Below are 23629 nucleotides of genomic sequence, written 5' to 3'. Positions count from 1 at the left end.
CATTAAGAAATTGAAAATTGAAATTTTTGTTTACCTGGCTCATCTGCTTCTCTTGCAATCTTTGCTAGGTTCTTCCCAAAGGTACCTGTTGCATTGCTGAAGGATGTGACCTGCTGATGTATCAGCAGCTGATCAGACTCCGATGGGACCATGCGCTCAATGCAATCAACCAGTCCATCTCTGACCTCCCCCTCAAAGCTCCTGACTCCTTAGCTTTATAATGATACCGTGGGTTCAAAAAATACCCAGCTGCATGTATAGGGCGATGGAGTTGATTGTTCCATCTTTCATCAATGATTGCCCAAATGGGCCCATACTTTGCCACTCTATCCTTGTATGCTGTCTTTATTTGCTCCTTTGCTTGATCCATAGCCTCATAAATGAAGCCCATAGCCAACCTTTCCCCATCCACCAACCGCAACACCTTAACTAGTGGCTCAGCAAGCTTCACAATCTCTGCTGCCTTTCTCCAAAAAGTTTCATCATGGACTTTCCTTTTCAATTCTCTGCCTTCTGGTTTGTTAGACCAACTGCTTTGATTCCATTCATCACTGGAAAACATCTTTTGCAAGTTTCTATGTTGGGAAAGCATAGATTGCAATGTCAAAAAATGTGTAGCAAATCTAGTGATGGCAGGCCTAATAATATCCTTGCCTCCAGTGTGTTTCCTCATGAGACTCAAAACCAGTGTATGATTGTAGATAAATTTTGTTATGCTTTTGGCATTATCTACAGTGTTTCTGACCCAATCTAATTTTCCAATATCCTCAAGCATGAGGTCTATGCAATGTGCAGCGCATGGGGTCCAAAAGATGGTCTTGTGTTTTTCCTCTAACAGTCTACCAGCAAGAACATAGTTAGAGGCATTGTCTGTGATGATTTGAACAACATTAGCCACCCCCACATCCTCAATAACCTCATCCAATAGCTGAAACAACAAGTGGCCATCTTTTACCTTATCAGATGCATCAACTGATTTTAAAAACATGGTTCCCTGTGGGCAGAAGACAAGAAAGTTTATGATGGTACGGTTTCTTTGATCAGTCCATCCATCTGACATGATGGTACACCCTGTTCTTGCCCATGATTCCTTGAAATCTTGCAAATACTCATTAATTGATTGAATTTCTTTCTGCAAACGAAACCCCCTTAGCTCTTGCATAGTAGGGCCTTTGAAGCCTTTTCCAGCAGCATGTATGGCCTCAAACATAGGCTCATAATATGGTGAACGAGCAGCATTAAAGGGGATATCAGCATCATACCACCATCTAGCTATGTAGTCACAAGCAGTCTCCCTCAATTCTTTCTTCCAATGGTCATCTAAAGTGGGTTGAGCAAGACCTTTACTAATACCAACTTCAGGACCATGTGCATCTGATGGAGAGGAGCCTGAGTGAGTGAAAAAACTTTTGATAGTCCCATCACCCTTCATTCTACCCTTTCCCTTATCTTGAACAGAAGCAAAAGAGGGAGGAACATAACGGAAAGGGTTTGATGCATCAGTTTGAGGGATAGAGGAAGAACCCTCAAACTCATAGTGGGGGTTGGCAGCCATCATTCTTTGTATCTCCCTCTTCCTCCCAATTTCAGCCTGTATCTCTTTTTGCCTAGTCTTTTCTTCTTTAAATTTTTCAAAGCTTTCTAGCAAATTCTTTCTAATCTCCCCAATTTGATCAGAGGGACATGCAGTAATATTGCCTTTAATCCCTGCCAAGTGTTGTTTCAGCCTATGAATCCCCCCAGGACCTGACTTAATTTTCCTATGGCAAAACTTGCAACACATCTCACTATCAACCATTTCAACATATGCCTAAGCAGGATCTTTTGCTCTAGGTGCCATTTTTTGACTAGGAAAACAATCTGAAAATGAAAAAAAATAAAAAAATTGATTCAATGTTCATTTATTTGACTAAAAACACTCTCTAAGCTATCTTGATATGCACCTAAAATTTACTAAGTAAAAACAGATTTATAGAGGTGGAAAAAAATACCTCCAGGCACAAACTGCCTCCTCAAGCTTGCTCCAAGAATCAGCTCCTCAATGCTGCTCCAAATGGCTGCCCAAGAAGCTCCTCACTCCAGCTACAATGCTCCTCCAAGACTCCTCACTGCTGCTCCAAAACAAGCTCAAGAACTGCTCACTAACTCTCAAAGAAGACTCTCACTCAAATGCATAAGACTGCTGTGAGTGAAATGAGAGCATTTGGCTGTCTTAAATAGAGTTTGGGAGGGGGAAATGGACCCCAAAAGCATTTAACAATCTACCATTACCCTTTGGAATCCACAAACCCTACTTAACTTTACCAAAAAACAGCAAAAAAGTGAATTTAATTCATAAAATACGCTGCCCAGCCGTGCTTTTAATGACTCGGCCGAGTCAATACGGACCCGGCCGGGTTGACCGAGTCAGCTATGACTCGGCCGAGTCATTGGATGACTCGGCCGAGTCATAGCTGACTCGGTCAGCCGAGCCGGGTTGCTGGCCGGGTCAGTGTTTTGGGGTTTGACTCGGTCCGAAACGGCCGTTTCGGTTTCAACTCGGCCGAGTTGTAAAACAATGCTCGCACTACATGAGCCAGTAATCGACGGATCCGATCTGACACTCCCACTGTGTGCCGCTGATAATGGCGAGGAATGTCCTCCATCCGTGCATACTCTGGGATTCCTCTCGTCAGGTTATCTAGATTGCGAGCAATCTCCTCTTCATTGTCAACTCCTTCCTGATAAGGAGCGACCTCGAATTCTTGAGCCACGCGTCTAGCTATTGGGGACATCTCGGCTGGTCTCTCTGGTCCAACATCTGCAATTACAAAGTCAAGGTGTCACGAATACATATATTTCAAAAATGATAAAAAAATAAAAAACAAAATTGTTTTTCTCACCTCCATCATCAAAGTCTTCTCCCTCTGGAAGTGGCATGTCAAGATCACCACAGAAGTTAGCCTCGCTCTACGGCCAATCCTCCACAATGATTAGCTGTCGCCTCAGCCAGACAAAGAAGGCAGGCTTGTAGGACATTTGCTGGCCCCCTCCAGATCTGGGCATCAGATTGCTCCATCAAACCATCCTTGGATCTCGTGGCACCGGGGGGTTCACCTCCGGCAGTTGGTAATGGAACAGTGGGATTCATTCCAAGAAGAAAGTCACCAGGACAGAGCCATATCCAAATTGCCTTAGATTCCTTGCTTTGCATTTGGATAATTGTCGCTTCATGTTCACTTTCATGGCTTCCACCTAGTTGAAGACAGTGGGCACCATGCAGTCCACAGCATATTGGAAGTGCGATTTGTTGGACTCATGTAGTGCTTGAGCCCCAACTACTCGGTTAATGGTCAAGAGCATCACCTTCAATACAAGATCATTTATTGTCATAATGTCAATCTTGCCGCTTGTAGATTTCAGAGCTCCTGGACAATGTTGGGTAAGGAGCATGTTCACACTCGCCCCAATAGGCCTGCCTCCATACAGTTGGACTGGTTCCCCTCTGCGGGACAGTCCAGTAATAAAGTAAATGTATGAAGTCTCCAACTCCAGCTCTTGATCATGAATCACAAATACCTCCCATCCAATGTCCCACATACTGATTAGGTATTGCAGTAGTTCGGGTTTGGCCTGTAGGCCTGGTGTTAGGAAGAACTTGAGGAACCCACAATTCCTCAATGCGTCAAGACAATTTGGATCATCCAAGGCCAATTGGTCTATTCCTTCGTGTTCACATTCTTTCCACTCAATCACCATTTCCTTGCATTGATTTCCTTGCAAACACCCCACATTTAACTTAGCATCAGTGTTTGAAAGGGATATCTCTGATTTAAAGCATTAAATTTGGGCAAAAATCGAAAAAATTTGGTTTTCTGCGTTGCACGACTGTTTTTAAAACAGGTGCGCCGACGACGCAAAACCCTGTGTTAAAAACCAATGATCGGCACTGTCCCGTGCTTAGATCCTGTGTCGACCGTTGATGATTTTTTTGTTGCAAAAAGCTCATCAAATCCCCTAAACAGACAGTTAAATGACCAAAAACATATATCAATGCAAAGAGTAGGGCCACGACTCTTACCTGCAACAAACGGTTCGACGATTGACTTCCTTGATCCGTAGCAATCCACTCTTGAAGATCTAGGGCACAAGTGGGTAAAAACTGTTCAAATGAGGTAAATGAGGTAAATGTTTTACTTTTTCCCTTTTTATAAACTTTTGACAGTATTTTAGGGTTTTAAAAGCATTTTTTTCGCCATTTTTCCTTAGAAACGGATAATACGTTTGCTTCTTGTGCAACGATAGGTGATGGTTTGCCAATGATGATGCAAAACTGGAGTCGTGTTTAAGCTCTTTCCCCGACTTGTAAAAAATAGAAATGAAAAGATTGTAGAGTATTTTTCCCTTTTTGACTCTTTAAAGTAAATAAAAACGGGGAGTCTGCTTTAAGCTCTTTTCCGACTCTCAAAACACGAAAAGATTGCCGAGCTCTTGTCATTTTGACCTCGTAAACGGTTCTGAAACGTCATTTACCCAATATACGTTTACCCCTTTTTCGGGTTGGGATAAACTATTTACGAAAAAGGTACTCCTTGGTTGACATGGCCAAGAGGTTCTCTTGAGTATTGTTTTCTACCTTTTCGGGCTTGAGAGACAACTTTACGAAAATGGACCTTTTGGAGTTTTCTTTTCTGTGTCTTTTTCAAACTCTCTAAACATGAAAAAGATACCGAGTTTTTCCTTTGTCGGACTCGTTAAAAGATTAAACGACATTGGATTCGTCACCATGACAAACGTGAGCTTCTCCTTCCTAGGGCTCATTAATCTTACTAGGTCGGATCCATCTGAAGGATGGACTTATATTACAAGCATATGCTATCCCCTTCAAGCTTGTGATAAAAAATAATTGGGGTACCTGCCAGAAATGGTGGGGAAAAATGGAAAATTTTTACCAGTTGTGTTGGCAACTTGTCACTCTTGAACATGACACTCTTCTGCTTCGTGTCGGGTTGGGATATCCTCACTTCATCGTTGACATTCTTGGGTTTGGGTCATCCATTTTTTGCCTTTCCATTTGATCTTTGCCACGTCATCATGACCCCTGATCCTATGGATCCAAAAAGTTGACAAACTCTGGAGTCGTGTCGCCGATATGTTCAAGAGTTAATCCTTTTGCAGTTTACACTCATTCCTAATTCTCTGTATCATCCATAATCATTGCATTCCCTTGTCTTGCGTCGATGATGTGGGATACATCATGGCCCTCCTTCGACAAGGTCACTTCCTGTTGACTTCAACTCATTATCCGGGAAGTTGGCCGAGAGACTCCCTTCCAGTACCTTAGAGCTTGCATGCCCTAATGGCAAGTTCTTCGCACTCGACGACAAGTTCTCATCATTGGCTTTTGATCGAGTGACTTCACAGGTGTTCGACTTCAGTTCCTTATTCACACTCTGTGAATTGTGCTGTTGGTACCTTGAGAGCCATTGTCATTATTGGTGGTTTCTCTTGCGCTTGTTAATGGTTCACATCATTGACTGGTAATCAAGTGACTTTCTAGCATGTTCGACTTCAACACATCTATTCACATGTTAGAATTTGTACTTTGATTGGGTCATGTTGGAGTGCAAGACCCTAGGCTCAGATTACAAAAGTCCATGTTGCGAGGCGAAGTGACAGGATCATGCTTATATACATGTCTCTTTCAGATGGATGGCTGCGACCATACCATGAGTCTGTTATATGTGATCCTTCTAATTATTGGATGGCTGCGATCATACCTTGGGTTAGATATGGTCCTTTTTACTGGATGGCTGCGTCCATACCACAATTCATGTATCTTTTATCGGAGATTTTAGTGATGTATATGTATCTATGTTTGCTTGCAGGTTTTTCGACGATAGTTTCCGGTTCCACGCATCTACTTGTAAAGCATTTCACCCCACTTTTGTTCGACCTTCACGCTTTAAGGGGGCATCTGTTACACAACATTTTGTCACTGTGCCTATACTCCCCCTTCCTCGATCCTGGAGGACCTCTACAATGAACCTCATATGTTTTCCCATCATGAAGAGCATGCCTTTACACCACTCTTCATCTGTAGAACATTTCCTTCTTACATCATTTCCAGAGAATATTCCTTCAAACCCAGTTTTAAAGGTTGGCGCTATCCCTCAGTTTCTTCGCCGTGCCGATCTGCAAATTTTAACACTAAGCCTGGCGTCGATCGGCGCTGATATCCATCCATTACTCACGCCGATCCTCTTTTGGAAAGTTTTTAAAAATGGAGTCGAAGCTTCCAGGTCTAGAAGCTTCGTGAACGGAAGTCTGGTAAATGGTTAGGCGAGATAGAGCCGAGAGAGACTATTTGGGCTCTTTTTCCCTATTAAAATGGAACAAACCAAAAGAGATAAGACCTCTCCCATCATAAGAGGATCCATATCCCCTCTCTCAAGCTATATAAACTTCCCCTTTTCCAACCTCAACTAGCTAATGAAGGAGCTTGAATAACTAGCAAAATGTTGATAACTTTAGCCTTTTAGTTTGCATTTGTAAAGGGAGAATAATTTTGTAGTTTGTTTGGTTTGGAGCAAAGAGGAAGAAGCCTTGAAATTCCATTGTCTTGAGGTGAATCATGAGATGCTAATAGTGGTGCTAGAACCTGGACACGTCGAAGGAAACCTGCAATGCTAAGGCGAAGGTTGTACTTTCCTTTTTGTCATAATAATAATACAACTGATATTTTGTTTCCTATATCAATTGCATATGGTATTTGGTAGCTTAAGACTCCTTAGCCTCTTAAGTAGGTTGAATCTATTGTATGCTATCATGTGTGCTTTGGTTTCTTGTCTATTTGTTTCAGGTGCTTGATTGACATTAAGGAGTTGATCGCTGGAGCAAAGACACAAGGACTTCATCAAACAAGGATTAGCGATACAAGAGGTAGGATCTTATCCATTCTCAATCTAAGGGAACTTATGTCAGATTATCTTGTTTGTGGCTAGATCCTCTCCCCTAGGCTAGAGGGATTGTCTCTGTTCACAGAGAGAATTTTCCTACCACACAGTGATGCCTCCAAATGATGTGACCTTAGGTGTATTTATATGTGGTTGTAGTGGATGAATTTCCTCTTCCATGCCGACTTGTACTTTTTGATGTGACTTGGTCCAACATTAAAATAATATATTTTCTATGTGCAAATTGAATTTTTCATGTTGAGAAATCCATAGAGGTGTTAATGAAATGATTTCTCTTATTGATGACATTATCTTGTGATGTTTTCGTTATTATTATTAGTTCTTTCGATTTATCCTTTCTTATCATCAAGACTAATGCCAAGAAACAAATAAAAGAGTACACAAGATGTAGGCACACTGCCAGGGAAAAATCCCACTCTAGGGGAAAACCCAGTCAAAATTCTTCCTTCAGTAGATTCAAGATGAGACGACCAAGACCCTTACAGCTTGGACTCGAGACTACCTCCATCCATCAAATCAACCTTGTCATTCTTCTTCATACTTTGATCCTTACAATGACACTCAACTTATCATTGTGATAACAATAAGATAGCATTGAGATACTGAAGAACGAGTCTACATCACCAAGATATTCACTATGGTAGCAATGAGATAGCACCGAAATACATCACTATAATATCACCGAAATGTGATCACTGTAGTAGCACCGAAACCAAGGTAGCATTGAAATTGTGATACAGAAATAGCATCGAGTCACTGTGATACATCACTGAACTGTCTCCACTGTAATCCGTATTCTATATGTTGAGAATGTCACGAAATTATCTGAGAATATACCGAGAGTTTTCCATTGAGATCACCCAGACGTCACCGCAACCTTCTCTGAGATCCGAGGTAGTAATCTGTGTCATATCATCGAAACTTGTTCTATGAAATGCGAACTTGTGTTATGTTATTATGCGAAGATCCAGTGCTTGTATATATAGTGGTTGTCCAATATAATTGAGCTGACATGAGCATTTGAATAGTTGTGTATATATAGGCCGACATGTGATCACTTTGTGGAAGCTGACTTGATGGAGATTCTTTCAACAACAAGGAGACTTCGATGGATGGAGGAGTCTTCACAAATTGACTTTGACAATAACCTAAAGCCTACAATGGAGGCTTGACCTATACATTTGACCCAAGCATGAAACCCATGCTTTAACAAGTCAATAATAAAAATTTTTTTTGCTTTCTTTTGACAAATATATTACATTTGACTCAAGTACAAATTATGAAGACCAAACCTAGCTACATTCTTCAACGCTCCCTCTTAACTAGGGAGGTATTCATATTTACATATAATCAATGAGGTACATGGAAGATCTCAAAACACATCATCTATGAAGAAGTTTAGGCATCACAATGCCATGGACTAGATTCCTGACCAGGGCAATCTATCTATTGGTCTCTCAACATTTTAGGCACTGGAATGCCACGAACTAGACTCCTGACTAGGGCAATCTATCCGGGTGGGACTAAGATGGGCTCAAGCTTTCAACCTCTTTAGGTACCATCAGGCTTACTTGCTAACCATCACTGATCAACCCAGGGACCTAGGTGCATATCCATGGTCAAAGCTCTATGACCCACGCCACCCTCCCTACTTTGGGACCTAGACATCAACACAAAGTGCCAGCGAGATGTACTCCCAGGCAATGCTTCACTCACAAAGCCTCTCCTTGATTCAATAGATCAAGGACAACAAATCCCTCTCGATCAAACTAATCAGTAACTAGCGTGCTATCAAAACCTTCGAGAGATTTAAACACAACCCCAATCAATAATATACTTTCACATATTCATAAATAAACACAAACCTTTAGGGTTTTCCTGATGTTGCTTCTCAACACGGTAGGCCTATCAACCGAATCTTTCTTTTTCAACTTCACATACAACAACATATCCTTCAAACTTCATTCTCCAATCAAAACTATGCTCTCCCTCTCAACTAGGGAGATTTTCTCTATCCAGGCTCCCTCTTAAACTTGTGGAGATCTCTTCTTCCTTCGTCATCGAAGAATCTTTCGTGGCTTCCATCCTTCTTATCAGAGTTATCATTACCATTCACATCATACTTATCACATCAACTTTTCTTCGATTGTCTTCATCATCTAGAAGATTGTGTACCTGCACAACTTAGATAGCTAGTACAACCAAAAATTATAGAAGCATGAAGTTAGCCATATTAGAATATTATAATAATGGAAGCATATGCAAACATAATTAGCAAGATACTATACTTCAATACTTCAACTTCTTGCCCAAGTTTTGTTACAAACCCTAAATCACATCCACAACCCATCAAGATATCAAGCTCTAGGGTTTCAATATTCTTTTAATGACATGACACGATCTTTCATATAGCAAACCCTAGAAACAAATCAGATTAATGCATCTAACAATTTTCAAATTTCATATGTTAGACTTCCTACTAGGATTTCATGTAAACCCTAGACTTTATACATGAGCTCCAACAATCAAAACCAATCACAGCTTAATCAACATCATGACTACCTAGATTTTCGTCTACAAATTCTTAGTAATCACTATATAGATTCCAAATTGTCATATCACACATACTAGAGAATTTAACTACTACTAGGGTTCAGCTTCAAAAACCTAGATTTACGAACAACATCATAAAACACATACTAGAGAATTTAACTACTACTAGGGTTCAACTTCAAAAACCTAGATTTACAAAACATCATCTTAGAACTTCAAATTTTAACTAGGGCTTGTTTCCAAGCCCTAGGACTCATGATCATCACATATATCTAGGAATTCATCATCATGTATAAGCACAATCATATGTCAAACAACATTAATACATTAGGCATATACCGATCTAGACCAAGCAAGGGATTCAACAAGATGAACACATACCTAGGACTTATAACAAGAGTTTTGCTTATAGACTCAACTAAACCCTAAAGATCTAGGATTTCATAATATATCAAGGCAAACCCTACTATATCAAGGCTTCAAAGGTTCGAGATTTCAGACATCATTTCAACCCTAATATGTTAGGGTTTTCATGATCATACCAAAGCCCTAAACATTACATCATCAATATATCAAACATAATAGCAATTTCTTTAGACTTCATCAATAACCCTAAGTAGATTAGGGTTTCATTCATTGTCAACATACCGTTAGGTTAGGGTTTTCCAAAGAACCTGTCTAGGGTTCTATAAAGTCAATTAAGAATATGAGGGGGTAGATTTATCAAAAGATGAATCACCCTAAACAAGAATCTTTATGATTCAAGATAGCTAGACATAACGATGCTAGTAACATAATGCATGTTGAAAAGTGTAATTAGATTTGGTCTTCACAATGACATGTAATTGTGATTTTATATAAAAGATGTAAAGAAGAAAAATAAAATTATTGTAATGCTTGCCTCAAGGGTTTCATGAGCAAGAGATTTTATTTTTAGTTAAGGCTCCCATTGTGAGCCCTTCGGGATTTGTCATCTAGTCATAAAAGACTAAAGAGTCATTGTCATGTATTGAAGGCATGTTACACATTGTAAAAGTCAATTTTGTTTTTGTAATTCACCCTCCAAGACCTTGTCTCTCTCAAGTTGGCGTAGAATGAAAGGGATAATACTAGAAAGATGATGTCGGCCTATTCTAGTGATCATGTCGGCCTAATAATCATGGACAAACCACTATATATAGCAGTGCTCGACCTCATTTGGAAGAAAACAATTCGGTCAAGCAAGTCTGAAATGACTATTAATTTTAGGTATGTTCTATGTAGAGAGCAAATTTACTTCAATTTTCCATATTAGCTCAATATCAATTCCAGATTAGCAATCACATTTAGCATGATAGTAAAATGCAGATAGAACATAAACATAAATCGCAGAAGACAAGCCAAGACAAGAGGACACAAGATGTGGTGCCAGCCAGGGACAAACCGCAATGTGGGGAAACCCTTGATCAATTTTTCTTATGTTCTTCAATAGTTCAACAGAGAGAGAGAGAGAGAGAGATAGTACATATACATTAGAAGTCAACATTTTGTCTTGACAAAAATAAGAGCAGAGATCTTCTCTAAGAAGATGACATATGAGGTAGCAAATCTGAACTCAGGTGATTCCATCACCATGTTGTACCCATCACTGTGATGCATCCATCACTATGCTGCAGCGTGCACCGATAATACTATGCTGCACTCATCATACCATCCATCATCACTGTGCTGCACTATGATGCACCCATCACTGAGTTGTTCTCATCACTGTGATGCTCCCATCACTGAGCTGCACCATGCTGCACCCATCACTGAGCTGTTCTCATCACTGTGTTGCTCCCATCACTGAGCTACACCTCATCATCATGTTGCAACCATTTACACTCAATGCATACCAACCTTAGTTGCTTGCTATGGCTTACAACCTAGCAGAGCAATTAGGCTATAGTTGCAGACTCCTTCAATAGGTCCAAACAAACAACTTTTCCCTCAGCCCTCTAATATAGAGACAACTGCTCCACATGTACCTAACCCATGCTTCACTTTGCTGCACCATTCAAGCCATTACTACAGTATCACTGAGATCTTCATTGTTGCTTCTTTACCATGTCAACGTGATCCATTGAGATCTTCACTGTGATCTCTATGTTTTCATAGATGCACTGAGATCTCTATTATGACAGTCATTTCATTATGTCAATGAAGTCTTCATTGAAGTCTTCATCATGATGACTGTATCTTATATCCTTATCATTACTGAGACAATGATTACTGCTTCTCATTGAATAGACCTAGTTACATTCCTTCATTATCAGATTGCTGGAGCTTTGGTACTGCTTTTTCCTTATAGACAGAGATGTGATCTATAGAACAGATCCATGACTGCTCATCCTCGTACCTAGTACTCTACAGGAATACCATGACTGCATACTTGTCATACCTTATCCATGTAATGCGAAGACTGTCATACTAAGGGTTAGGTCTCCATGAAGTTTAGACCTTACTGCAGTAACCCCATCCGAAATCTATACTTCCTTGTCCATTTGAGCATTGATTCATAGGCAGTATATCGATTTGATCTGCGTCTATATTATGCTTATGAGTTCTGGTCATGACTGCACCTAATACCCTAGCCGAGGTGCAATCAGACCCTGCCTTTCCATGCGTGGTCTTGAATGTGTGCTCTCTGCCTTCTTGACTGCGGCTCCCTTACCCGAGTCCTTGACTGCCTGCTGTGGCATGTGATCATGTTGTCTGCACCCAATACGAAGCCCTCCTTCCTATACGAAGCACTGCTTCCTGCACCCTATACTTGTCATCTCAGAAAATGCGATTAGGGCTTGCTTCATTGACTGTAAATTAGGACAGCGTAGGATCTTCAAGAAGACCCTTTTTCTTCCACGTCTAGGGCACTTCATGGCAGCATTAGGGCATCATTAGGCCAACGTATATCCTAGGGCACTCCCTCTATGCTCTTCTTCATCAAACCCAAAACAGAATGAAGAGAGATTACAAGAGTGTGTGTCAAAGTGACTTGAAGGCCACCTCTATTTATACTAAAACGTGGAGGACAAGTGGGGGTAATTTGGTTGCTGGCCGACCTTGACGAATTGTCACATAACACAAATAAATTCATATCTCCATGAATACATGTTAGAATCAAATGATCTTTAGATCAATCCTACACCTCTCGATGAGAGGAATCCAAGAAAAATATTAGCTGCCATAAATAAGTAGACCCACATGGAGTTTGGCCCTAGTTGCCAATTTTAACAATAACCAAGTGTGGAAATCATCTTAGAAGGAGCCTTAACATCAGTGAAGGAAGAGGAAGGGATAACGAAGATAGTGACATCATTGTGGGACTGTTTTTGGGCTAGTCTACCCTCACACATGCGAAGATTGTAGATCTGAAGTTTGCAAAGGGAGGCCGAAGATTGCAGTCATATAAGGGTGATCTAGATTGGGTGAAGACTTCGTTGAAGGGAAGTCGAGTAGAAGTGAAAAGAGTCTCCCTCTAAAAGGAGACTATTCAAGGATCAAAATCTAATCTAGGGTTTCTGTTGTGAAGCAAAAAGTTGCAGACCTACAAGAAGAGGCCGAAATTTTGAAGGAAGCCGAGAAGAGGAAGAAGAAGAGCAACGTTGACCTAAGGGTGAAGAGGAGGCTTGTGACTTGGTCTTGGAAGGGCTCTAGTGTCAAGGGTCTTTGTCATGGTCTTGGTATTTGTCAATTGAAGTTTCTATAAGAAGAATTTGTTTGGGTTTTCCTCTCAAAGAGTGAGAGGTTTTGGCCCTGGCTGACAACCTATATACTGTGTCTCTTGTCTCTTTATTGTTCATGCATTGGTAATTGTCTTGATGAAAAGAACACAATAATAACATAAGAAAGAGAAGATCATAATCAAGAAGTAAAAAGGCACTCACAAGCAATTATCAAAGTAGAGAAATCACCTATCTATTGATGCCCTAGATTTCTCAACAATGCAAACTTCAAAAATAAGATGATCATACTTTTAAGAGAATCTTGTAAGGAGTATAATTTGAGACATACCTGGAGATGTTCCTTGGCAAACCTAGTAAGGATTCCTTGAAGTGTTCTCTTTGTATTAAGCCATCATCTTTTACACCTGTAGTACATACTTATGCACACAACATGTGATACGAAGGACAATTTAATTTCTCAATTTAGATCTTCAACATAATCAAGGAGGATGGATTCTAGAGATCAAGCTGTTCGTTCTTTCAATCAATAGTAGGACCTTTTATTTGACATCCTAGGTTACTTGTAAACCCTAGAGGATAAGGACTAAGGTTCTAGTATGTTATTTTAGAGAGTACAATCTTTGTCCTAGACTAGTTATAAACAAGGATCAATTGAAAATCTAAAAGCTTATGTACCTTGTGATTTCATACCTTTGATTTGATGACTTATTAGACTAGCATGTGCATCTTGACAATACTTACTTGAATTCCTAGATCTGGTACCTTGTACTTGAGCTCGCACAAGATTTGAATTTTATTCTTTCATAGGACAAACTTCAGATCAAATCCTCCTTTCAAAGTGTTTGCATACCAAGATCCATGTAACTGAATTCTTATCACTAAGTTTGCACCGATACATCATCACTGTAATGTCACCGAGACTGAGATCCTACCACTGTGATAGTACTGAGACCTCATCATAGTTATAACACCGAGACTTCATTTTTTGTGGTGACACTTAGACCTTCTTGCTGTGAAGACACTAAATCCTTCTCACTGTTGTGAACCCTCATCACTGTAATTACATGGGGACAGAAGTAGCATCGAAACTGTATTGGGCATCGAGACCTTTATTGTTGTGACACCGAACCCTAATTCGTATTGCCTTACGGTGATATTCGAACTTCATTCGAGCTTCACTTCAAAGGTATCAAACTTCTTCTTTTGTGTTATTATCCAAGCTTCTTTGGTCACTGAAATCATCTTTGTAATATATAGCGAAGTGGTATCTTCATTAAACTGTGCCATCACTGAAATACTATGCGTTAGACCGAAATACTTAGAATGTGCCTCCACCGAAATACTGAGATTGTATCTTCACCAAAATACTAAGAACCCAATCTCTAAAAGGATCCGAATTGTCTCACTATGTAGGTACCAAAAATCTCTCTATGTGGGAGCACTGAAATATCACTGTGTTGTCACCTTATGGGATCTTGTTTTAACTTTCATGATCTTTAAGACAAATGCAAACACTTCATATAGAGAATGCTTCTAAGATGTATAAGTGTTCTTCAAACTGCCTTTAACCTTGACCATAGCTCCGATACCATGTTGAGAAATCCATAGAGGTGGAAGTTAAATGATTTCTCTTATTAATGACATTATCTTGTGATGTTTTCATTATTATTATTAGTTCTTTCGATTTATCTTTTCTTATCATCAAGACTAATGCCAAGCAACAAATAAAAGAGTACACAAGATGTAGGCATGCTGCCAGGGCAAAACCCCACTCTAGGGGAAAACCCAGTCAAAATTCTTCCTTCAGTAGATTCAAGATGAGACGACCAAGACCCTTACAACTTAGACTCGAGACTACCTCCATCCATCAAGTCAACCTTGTCATTCTTCTTCATACTTTGATCCTTGCAATGACACTGAACTTATCACTGTGATAACAATAAGATAACACCGAGATACTGAAGAACCGAGTCTACATCACTGAGATATTCACTGTGGTAGCAATGAGATAGCACCGAAATATATCACTGTAATATCACCAAAATGTGATCACTGTAGTAGCATCGAAACCAAGGTAGCACCGAAACTGTGATACAAAAATAACACCGAGTCACTGTGATACATCACTGAACTGTCTCCACTGTAATCTGTATTCTATATGTCGAGAATGTCACGAAATTATCTCTGAGATCACCGAGAGTTTTCCACTGAGATCACCCAAACTTCACCACAACCTTCTTTGAGATCTGAGCTAGTAATCTGTGTCATATCACCGAAACTCGTTCTCTGCAATGTGAACTTGTGTTATGTTATTATGTGAAGATCCAATGCTTGTATATATAGTGGTTGTCCAATATAATTGAGCCGACATGAGCATTTGAATAGTTGTGTATATAAAGGCCGACATATGATCACTTTGTGGAAGTCGACTTGATGGAGATTCTTTCAACAACAAGGAGACTTTGATGGATGGAGGAGTCTTCACAAATTGACTTTGACAATAACCTAAAGCCTACAATGGAGGCTTGACCTATACATTTGACCCAAGCATGAAACCCATGTTGATTTTTGAGTAGCTTGGGAGGTACTCCAAGCCCTAAGGTTCGGGGATTGGAGGACAAAGTGCCACCAGAGTCACTTGCGAGCTTGGAACCCAAGGTAGGGTTTTTTCACCCATCGGGATTTGGGCCAAAACCACGAGCACATTTCGACATGTGATGGATGAGAATGACAGCTCTTGGCAAGACGAATCTAACGCAACGAGAATCATCCGATTCTGAGTTGTAGAAATGGAGATATGAATTTTTGAAGGTCATGAGTGGGTTTGCACCCTAAGTGTCAAGGTCGGCTTGTGTCAAATAAGCCTCTTGACAATTTGGACAACCTAAGAATGACGTTGGAGGAGCCCTTCTATTGGTGTATAAATAGAAGGTGTTGGAGAACACTTTAGGCGTCCAACAAGTGAAACATAAAAGTAGCGTTGAGGAGCTAAGGAACTTGACCGAGGGTGCAAATAAATTTTTGTTGGGGCCGCACGAAGGAGGCAACTTCAACGAGGAAAATAAGGCAATGTGGAGCCCTCTAGGGTCTGTTTTAAGGGCTGGTTGCTATTGCAGGAAGGCCGAGTGTGTCAAGGGCTAAACGCAGGTCAAAGGCAAGTTTGTTGGGAAACAAATGAGGTAAGGGAACTCTGTTTTGGGTGGGTTGTAGGTGACAACAAGGACTGTGGTAGGCCGGAGGCTTAACCACTTCAAAATAAGGGCAATGTGGAGAGGTTTTGGGGCAGATTTGTGCCCAAAACAACAATACGTATGTGGAGGACTCTTCCTTAGTAGGGCTGCAGAGATTAAGGGCTATCTGGGTGCTTGTTTAGGGTTGTTGCAGTGTGCCTATGATGCCCTAACCAGTCACTGTCATAACAACAACAAAGAAGACTTGGAGCAACAACTTGTGCCTTGTGTTGGGTCATAGATTATGACCTGTTTTGGATTGATTATTGTAGCACCCTGTGGAAGCCAATTTGGAGGCTTGATTTGGTGATCGGGAGCCTTCATAGGTGCAGATCTTGCAGTGAAGATTTGGGTGCCATTGGTCTGGTGGAGGGTAGTGTGTTGGCTACCCAAAGTAGCCCTAGACAAGTTATCTTGAAGTGACAAAGATAACTGAAGATTGGGTGAAGTTTGGAGCCCTATGAGTAGCTCTTTGATGGACGAAAGAGGCTACTAGAAGGTAGATTGGAGCTCAGGTATTGGCCAGTGACGCAGGAAAAACCTGCAATACCCTCATTATACATATAAAATGTAGAATCTCATCTATCCCAGGAATTTCAATGACTTGCCTAACCAAATCTTCATAAGTTAAGGTTTAAGGCCCCTTAATTGAATCTCATGCGGAATGAGTTAATAACTAACCCCAGTCTGATCCTTAGTTAATCTTGTTTCGCAGAACCTTATAACTCAACCCTTCAACCTTTATAATAACTCTGGTTAATTCTATACCCACACATATTAACCAAACCCCACTCTACGTGCCAACTCATCATATATCGCAATTGCAGAGTTTCAAAGGACTCAATAGAATTTGCATTCAGAACTCCCGATTTGCGATATGCGATTGCCCTTTCCACTGTTGATTTCGTCCACCAGATCAACGACTGTCGCAATATCGCATCACACCAACATGTGACTTCATCGCATTCCTAAGACTCCTCCTCTCGCATGCGATATGCGATAACACAATCGGACTTAAAATAAAATAAAACTGTGCCTATAACCTTCTCGAGTCCGCTCTGGCCCAAGCCTTATCGCTTCAATCTCCACTGTCGATCTTACCTTTAATCCGACGGTTGATGTCTTTCCCGATCAACAGAGCTGCTCGGTGATCCTGCACCATAGATCAAAACCCATTTGATCCGACGGTCCACAACAATATCGCACGGACCACTTGCACGACGTTTAACCGGCCTTACGAAGTCGATAAGGATTATAAAACCTTAATCTATAAATGTTCGAGTCCGCCCTTGAAGTTAAAGTCCGATCTCTTTATGGCCTGATATCCGTTGGATGACGGAGGCCATCAAATTCTACGGTCTGCGGCCCTTCAACTAGCACGCAGGTTATTAGCGAACTTAACCCCACAGTTGATTGTGACGTAAGCGTTGACTGTGGGATCGACAGTTAAAATCGAGTGCGGGCTTTCAACCACGATCAAGGCATCCCGTATTCTCCAACCCCTCTGTGGTTGCTAATCACCGTTGATCTACCAGATCTATCGATCTGACGATCCAGATCGATTCCCACCTTTCACCTTCCGCAAGTACTTGGATTTAACCTCCGCTGTTCATTTCTTTTACTTATGTGGAACGACTTAATCCTGGTCGCCCATCGCTTTCAGCCTCGTTCGTTGATCTTTAGATCCAACGACTCCTGTGCATCGTTACCTCATTTCTTCTTCCTTCTCTTTACTTTGTTTTTATGCCGTTTCTTCAATGTCTTTCTGTGGTTTCTGCTTCCCTCAGGGTTTTGGTCTTTCGCTGTCACATAAATCTGTCCTGAGCTTAGCTCTGCATATTCCTTAACCACTGTCACTCTTGAACTTTACTTTGATCCTTCAATTAGATTCAATGACACGATCCTTCATCCTCACTTCTTTCTGTATTCTGCCCGAACTCCACTTGCATACATATACTATGCAGAACCTCTGATTCACACATAATTTATCATTCAATACTCAAACCACACACTTACACAGTTTAGGAATTGAATCTCTGTATATATATATATATATATATATATATATATATATATATAAACAAATGATTACATAATGAGACTCTTTGTCTCTTTGGCCTGATTTTCTAATCAGTGGCCTCTGTTTTCCTACCTGCCGTAGGTTTACAGTCAGCGTTGATTGTGGAATCGACGGTTAAAATCGAGTGCGGGCCTTCAACCACGATCAAGGCATCCCGTACTCTCCTACCCCAATGGCGGTTGCTAATCACCATCGATCTACCAGATCTATCGATCTGACAATCCAGATCGATTCCCACCTTTCACCTTCCGCAAGTACTTGGATTTAATCTCCGTCGTTCATTTCTTTTACTTATGTGGCACGACTTAATCCTGGTCGCTCATCGCTTTCAACCTCGTTCGTTGATCTTTAGATCCAATGACTCCTGTGCATTGTTACCTCATTTCTCCGTCCTTCTCTTTACTTTGATTTTATGTCGTTTCTTCAATGTCATTATGTGGTTTCGACTTCCCTCAACGTTTTGGTCTTTCATTGTTCGGTCACATAACTCTTTCCTGAGCTTAGCTCTGCATATTCCTTAACCACTTTCACTCTCGAACTTTACTTTGATCCTTCAATCGGATTCAACGGCATGATCCTTCATCCTCACTTCTTTCTGTATTTTTCCCGAACTCCACCTGCGTACATATCCTATGCAGAACCTCTGATTCACACATTATTTATCATTCAATACTCAAAACACACACTTACACAGTTTAGGAATTGAATCTCTGTATGTATATATATATATATATATAAACAAATGATTACATAATGAGACTCTGTCTCTCTGGCCTGATTTTCTAATCAGTGGCCTTTGTTTTCCTACTTGCCGTAGGCTTACAGTCAAACCTATCTAACTCTCGACCTGATCGACTAACTAGCTAACCAACTATCTCCTGACTATGCCTTTTAGGCTTACATTTATACAAAAGGATTCTACAACCAATTCCTGGTTTAGATAATCTTCTCAACAAAATTTTGAAATCTCTTCTTTATCTCTAAGGATCCTCTCTAATCCACAAAATCATGAAGTAACTCCTAATCTAAGTTTTACAATTAATTCTCAAATCTCTCAAACTCTCAACTATCATGATTCTTTCATGTTCTCCTACATTCGAGAATATTTACTAATATGCCTCACTATATTTAATTAAATCCCTATTCTAGCTTCTCTCATTAAAATCACTCAAAACCTTAATAATTACATTAATTCAAAACATAGGAAACCAACTTCCTTGAAAACACAAGACCCCCTATGTCTACTAAGATACAATGATATTATTGAGCTGAATGCTCCTGCATCAGACTCTCAAGGATGAAAATAATCATAGTCTCTTGATCATGTGCTTCTGATTTGTGTCCTCCTGGATCCCATACTTTGTTTTGTAGTCTGTCTTTGGTTGCTTCTGTTGTTTGTTGTTGTTCTCCAGGTCTCCACACTTTATGCTGCATTGCCCCACTAGCTATGCTCTCACAGTCTGCTGTTGTCTTTTTCTTGTTGCTTCTTTGCTTTCTTTTTGTTGTCTTCTCCCTTTGAGACTCTTTTCTCATAAAATCCATTATCAATTCAATTTCTATGTCCAACTCACTTTTTTGCTGGACTCTTTCCTCTTTCTCTCTTGCATATCCTTTGCAATCTTCATCAGGTTCTTTCTTCCCTACTGGTGCTTTTAGCCATTTCTCCAGTAGCTCCAATTCTTCCTCCCATTCACTGATCCTTTGATGAGAGTTTAGTCCTTCTTCTTTATTGACTGCCTCAACAGCTTCCCTAGTTATCTCCACTATGCCTATCATCATGATGGAATGATGATCCTTTACTATGTTTTCAGCTAACATAGTCTCTTCTTTAAATTTGCCTTTAATCTTCTGTTGGTTACCTTCACTTTGTAGTTGCTGGTTCCTTACTGCCACCCTTACATCCTTACCCTCTTGTTGCTTCTGAACTTCCATTTCATCTCCAAATAACCTCTCTTCAATATCTTCGATCACAACATCACACTCATTCATTCTATTCATTGTTCTTGCAAACAAACTATTGGTTTGTGAACCAAAACACTCTTTTGTCTCCATGTATTTTAAAGACCCTCTGCTACTATTAAGTACTGTTGTAACCACTTCTTTTCTATTGCCACGTTCTCCTAGCAAATTCTCCAACAATTCAATTTCCTCTTTACATTTAGAAAGTGTTTTATCACAATGCTCTTCATTTCCATCTTCATCCTTTACATGGTCACTATTGCCCAACGATTCAATCAGACTGCCTTCCATAGACAATTTTGTCTCACTCATCTCCACAGAAATAAGTTCCTGTTCAACGCTTATAATCCCTGTATTCACACAACAATTGTCAATTTGAAAAATGTACGGCTCAACAGCCTCAACTAACGTTTCACATATCAGCTTTTTAGGCTGATCTTCATCTCCTTCTTCCACAAGGAATTGTCCTTGTTTTATAACAGTTCCAAATATCAATTCATCAATAATTTCTTTCTGCTGCAACAATTCAATATTTTCCTCATTCAAGAGGCATTCTTCATCATACTCTGCTCTAGAATACTTATCCTCTGAAAGGTACTCTTCATCCTCTGTCAATACATCAGTATGCTGATCCAAGTTCTCCTCTGAACTCTGGTAATTTTTATCAAGTTTTATGACAGCTTCATAAGGCTGCCAATCCTCTGCAAAACCTGCACTCACAAAACAATCATTATAATTAAAAACATAAGACCTCAATGTCTTTTCTTCCTTTGGAAACACTTCAGTATGCTGCGCTGAACTATCCCAATAGTTCACTGATCTTTATTCTTCATCTTCACCCAGAACTTCACCCTGTTCTGGTTCACAAATGGAAACTTCCATTTCCAACTCAGCTTCTCTGAGTTTTCCCATCAGCCACTTTACTTGCCTCTGCTGTAGCCTTCTCTATAGCTTATGCCACTTTACTGGCTTCTTCTTTAATACCCAACCTAGTCTCTGGCTTTCCTCTAGTATCCTCCTTAATGCATCGAGTTGTTCTTTCATCTCTGCAATTTCCTTGTCAATTTCCTCCAGTGTAATAGGAATCGGCGAGTACTCGTGATTCCCAATCTGATCGCCCGTGAAACGATCCGATCCGAAACTCTGCTGATTTTTTCCGATTTTCCCGATTTTGTCGAGTCCCGCCAGTTTTGGGTTTAGGGCTTTCGCTTGGGTTTATTGGTCCACCACCGACGCCGCAGAGCTATTGCATACACCGCAGAGCCGACGCCGCAGAGCCATTCATGATTCCATACACCGGATTGTATCATTGTTGACAATGCATACACCGCAGAGCCGCAGAGGAACACGTTGAAACAGTCCAAAAGTCTATCTAAACCTTTCAGATAAATCTGCTGCAACACGTTGAAACAGTCTGAAATTATAAATGTAATCCTGATTACGTCTCTCGAGTCAAAGTATCGGGTATGACCAGAGGAAACCCTAAACGATTAAATTATGCGTTATTAAATTGACTCGAGACCATGGGTGCTTTGATTGCTAAACACAATAATATTGTAATGTTCAGTTCACTAAAACTAAAATGCATTGTTTCTATATAAATATTGTAATGTTCAGTTCATTATTATGTACGTCAAAATAAAACTTAAAGGTTTTGGCAAGATTTGTGTTGGACAATTGGTATCATACCATATACTTCCATTTGGGGGTCTTCTATGAATAATGTTCTTTCTACCATTGATATGTATTTTTATTTCGATTTTTATTTTCGATTTACAGAAGGTTCAATAAGTAATTGGAAATTTGTTGTAATTAAATTTTTTTAACGTTTTCTTGATAATTACGGAAAGTGTGGATGAATATTGTAATTGAGTTCACTAAGAGATTATTTATGTGTTACTTTACTCGAAGAGGTTTGGTATTTAATAAAGTGAATTTTTTTTTTTTATTATTTTTGGATATTTTGTATGTAATTATATTTTCAAATATGTGGTAAATTGCTCTTTTTTGTGTATTATTATTGTATTGAATTCTCTTGAAATATCACCCACTTTCACTAAAAAAACATCATAATTAGAGTTAAGGAGGTTAAGATATCACTTATTAAAAATCAATTATTTCCAATGTATTTTTTATGACGGTTATGAGATACTTATTCATTCATTATATTTTGGACATCTATTGATATTATGCATTGTTTGGACATGCATTTACCTAATATTAATGAAAAATGTTTTTTTTTTTAATTCAATATATGTGTATATTTTTATTTAATGAATTCAACGATTTTTTGCCGATCTTTTCCCGATTTTTTCCCGATCCGATTAAAACTCTTCACTCTTTTGCCTCGCCGATTTATTGCCGATTCCGAGTCTGGTAACATTGATTTCCTCTTGACTCATTCTCTTTCCATTTGCCTTAGCATCCTCTTTCTTCACTTTTCTTTTGCGGTGGTCTTCCTCAGAATCTCTACTATGACTATCAATAGTCATTTTCTCCTCCATCTCTATGAGTTCCTCACTCACTCACTATGAGCTGCATTAAAGCCTCTGCAACAACAAGTCCTCCCTGCTGCCACTTACCTCACCAAGCTTTCCTCTATACTTGGTCTTTTGGCAAGCCCTTGGTTCTCTATCTTTGGAACCTCTTTTGAGCACTTCTCTCTGCTCCTTCTAGGCTTCAACTCATCTACATCTTCTAAGAACACAACTGTCCTCTTGTATTTCAATCACAATGAAATACTTGGTTCTGACCACCTCTTCTTTCACTTAGAAAGTCTTATCAGCTTCCTTCATTACTTAGCAATTCTACCCACATCCTCTGTGGAATTGCCCTTATGATCTTCTTGTGAGTTGCAACAATACCTCTGCAGTAACAAGTCTCCTTCTTGCTACATATGCCTCACTAAGCTTCTCTCCTCTGAGCTCAGTTTTTTAGCATCTCTCTAGTTCTTTCCTCTGGAACCAATTGAGCACTCCTTGCTCTAGGTTGTTGCAATCTTCTCACCTTCTTTTGCTGTTACCTGTGTATCAATATAAAGACCACACACTCTCCAATCTTCAAATCAAATTAAAATAAAAACATACCATCTCACCTTCAAGACTTCTGCACGATCTTGTTCTACCATTCACCTGCACTTTGAATGGA

At 39.9% G+C, this 23629-nt stretch overlaps 1 protein-coding gene across 2 annotated transcripts in view; it reads left to right on the top strand.

Annotated features, from left to right (window-relative positions):
• The window catches only part of LOC149208983 (uncharacterized), a 228780-nt gene that overhangs the window by 186356 nt on the left and 18795 nt on the right, over window positions 1–23629 (top strand). Inside the window, exon 8 of one of the 2 annotated variants that reach the window (XM_089396230.1) lies at window positions 6842–6921. The exons of the other annotated variant lie outside the window; for it this stretch is intronic. Coding sequence (XP_089252356.1) covers window positions 6842–6921 — 80 coding nt within the window. The remainder of the gene's footprint in view (window positions 1–6841; window positions 6922–23629) is intronic. 2 annotated transcript variants of the gene reach the window in all.

The sequence above is a fragment of the Pinus tabuliformis genome, chromosome 1_2 (genome assembly GCF_031772625.1).
Source record: "Pinus tabuliformis cultivar Carrire ecotype Pingquan chromosome 1_2, CPIR1, whole genome shotgun sequence".
Taxonomy (NCBI): Eukaryota; Viridiplantae; Streptophyta; class Pinopsida; order Pinales; family Pinaceae; genus Pinus; species Pinus tabuliformis.
This window is presented reverse-complemented; position numbering and strand designations above follow the sequence as displayed.